The 2027-nt window shown below is 33.6% G+C and overlaps 2 protein-coding genes across 2 annotated transcripts in view; both read right to left on the reverse strand.

Moving 5' to 3' along the window:
* Positions 1-1136, reverse strand: part of LOC130549205 (natural killer cell receptor 2B4-like) — a 5572-nt gene extending 4436 nt beyond the window's left edge. Inside the window, exon 1 of the mRNA XM_057326425.1 lies at positions 851-1136. Within this exon, the coding sequence (XP_057182408.1) occupies positions 851-1136 (286 nt within the window). The remainder of the gene's footprint in view (positions 1-850) is intronic.
* LOC130548626 (natural killer cell receptor 2B4-like) overlaps positions 1-1631 on the reverse strand; it is a 12642-nt gene extending 11011 nt beyond the window's left edge. Inside the window, exon 1 of the mRNA XM_057325522.1 lies at positions 1391-1631. Coding sequence (XP_057181505.1) covers positions 1391-1454 — 64 coding nt within the window. The 5' untranslated portion in view covers positions 1455-1631. The remainder of the gene's footprint in view (positions 1-1390) is intronic.
* Between the last annotated feature and the right edge of the window lie 396 nt (positions 1632-2027).

Raw genomic sequence — 2027 nt, forward strand, 5'->3', positions numbered from 1 at the left:
AAGAGTTTCTGATGATGACAGGAACAGACAGACGAACTGAAAATATGTAACAAAATACTGCTATTATTTCAGGAATTAAGACATCTGTAAGTTACTCTATAATGCAGGTATATGCTGCATAAATTAAAACCTCCAGAGAGAATACATTCTACAAAATCATGACAAACAGAAGTTTTCATAAATAATAAACTGTTTCGAAGACAATGACTTATTAAATTTACTTTGTTTTACTCAACATAGTTCTGTTATTGCCATTTTCCTCCTGTATGTGTTTGTATCCTGATATTCCACCTCCAGAGGTAGAGAGAGTCTGATGTTGAGATCAGACACACTGATGCTGGACAATAAACTCTTTCCTTTGTACCAGGAGAGACTCACATGTGTCACATTCATCACTGAACACAACAACACACATTTTGACACTGAAGATCTTTCTGATGATGAAGAACATTGAGAAGAGTTTCTGATGATGACAGGAACAGACAGACGAACTGAAAATATGTAACAAAATACTGCTATTATTTCAGGAATTAAGACATCTGTAAGTTACTCTATAATGCAGGTATATGCTGCATAAATTAAAACCTCCAGAGAGAATACATTCTACACCATCATGACAAACAGAAGTTTTCATAAATAATAAACTGTTTCGAAGACAATGACTTATTAAATTTACTTTGTTTTACTCAACATAGTTCTGTTATTGCCATTTTCCTCTTTAACCATTTAGCCGTTACGGGTTATCAATGTCTTTTTTTTGACTCTCTAAATGTGTAATCCTTGCTGTCAAATGCAAATTATTAACTGTAATAAAAACTTCCCCATGGGAAATGCACAGTAATTCACTCACCATAGACAGTAACATCGAATCTCTTGTATGAAGTTCCTCTTTTGCTGATGATCTGTAGTTTATAAAGTCCAGAGTCCCTCAATCTGATGTTTGTGATGCTGAGAGATCCGGTCTGACGGTTCAGCTTCAGTCTGTCTCCAAATGTGTCAATACTGTCATTCATATCAATGCTTTTCTTGTAGATTTGAGCTATACGAGTCTCTTGAGGTCCAAACATCCACAGTATGTGATCATCTCTCTGTATGTGAGTGAGATGAGTGTGAAGAGTGACAGAATCTCCCTCCATCACTGACTTCACTTCATCTGCATCAACACCAAACACACCTGAACACACAAAACACACCCATTCAATAAATAAAAACCTGTCAGAAATCAAACAGCATGTTATTGACTGTAAAGATCATGTATTCAAATCAATTTGAAACCATCTTAACAAATATTGATTGAATTTAAAGTTTAATTAATGAAAGCAGTTGTTACTTTAAACACAAATGAAGATAAGATAACAAAATCTTCATAAAAGAATAAAACATCACATACTATTTATGAGTAAGAAATACAGGCAGAAAAAACACTGTATGATCTTCTGATAATAACTCCACATAGCACAAAAACAAATCCAGAGAGAAAATAAAAGACTCTTAAAGGCTGTCAGCCAGATAATCCACTTTAAAAGAAGAGTTTTCTGTTCTGCTTCACATTCTCACAAACAAACTACATCCAATATAGAGAAATAATCCAACAACATGCAGTGACACGGCTCACAGACAGGTAATACACGTCTGCTCTCTCACATCAGTTCATGTTCTCAGTTTAACTCCTCCTTCTCTTAAAAAAAGTGAAATAAGATTACAGGACAAATATCACTCTCAGGTTTATGTTATAGGAGCAATGATGCTGATTTAACACAAGTAGATTTTCATTTAAAAAAAACAACAACAGCTGAACTTGATTCACTTGAGTATATCATATATATGTATATATGAACTTGAGTATATCAAGTCTATATTTTCTTTTATATTGTAAAGTCATGTTTGTTCTCAGCATATATGTGTCCAGTGTTGCAGTAGAGCATCTATTCTATTATTTACATTTCATCTGCACCTGCGGATTAATAATTAATGATGGGTGGATATTCCCTTAAGGGAAGTCAATTTAAGTTATTTTTTAGGAAATG

This window comes from Triplophysa rosa, linkage group LG25, assembly GCF_024868665.1.
Source record: "Triplophysa rosa linkage group LG25, Trosa_1v2, whole genome shotgun sequence".
Lineage (NCBI taxonomy): Eukaryota > Metazoa > Chordata > Actinopteri > Cypriniformes > Nemacheilidae > Triplophysa > Triplophysa rosa.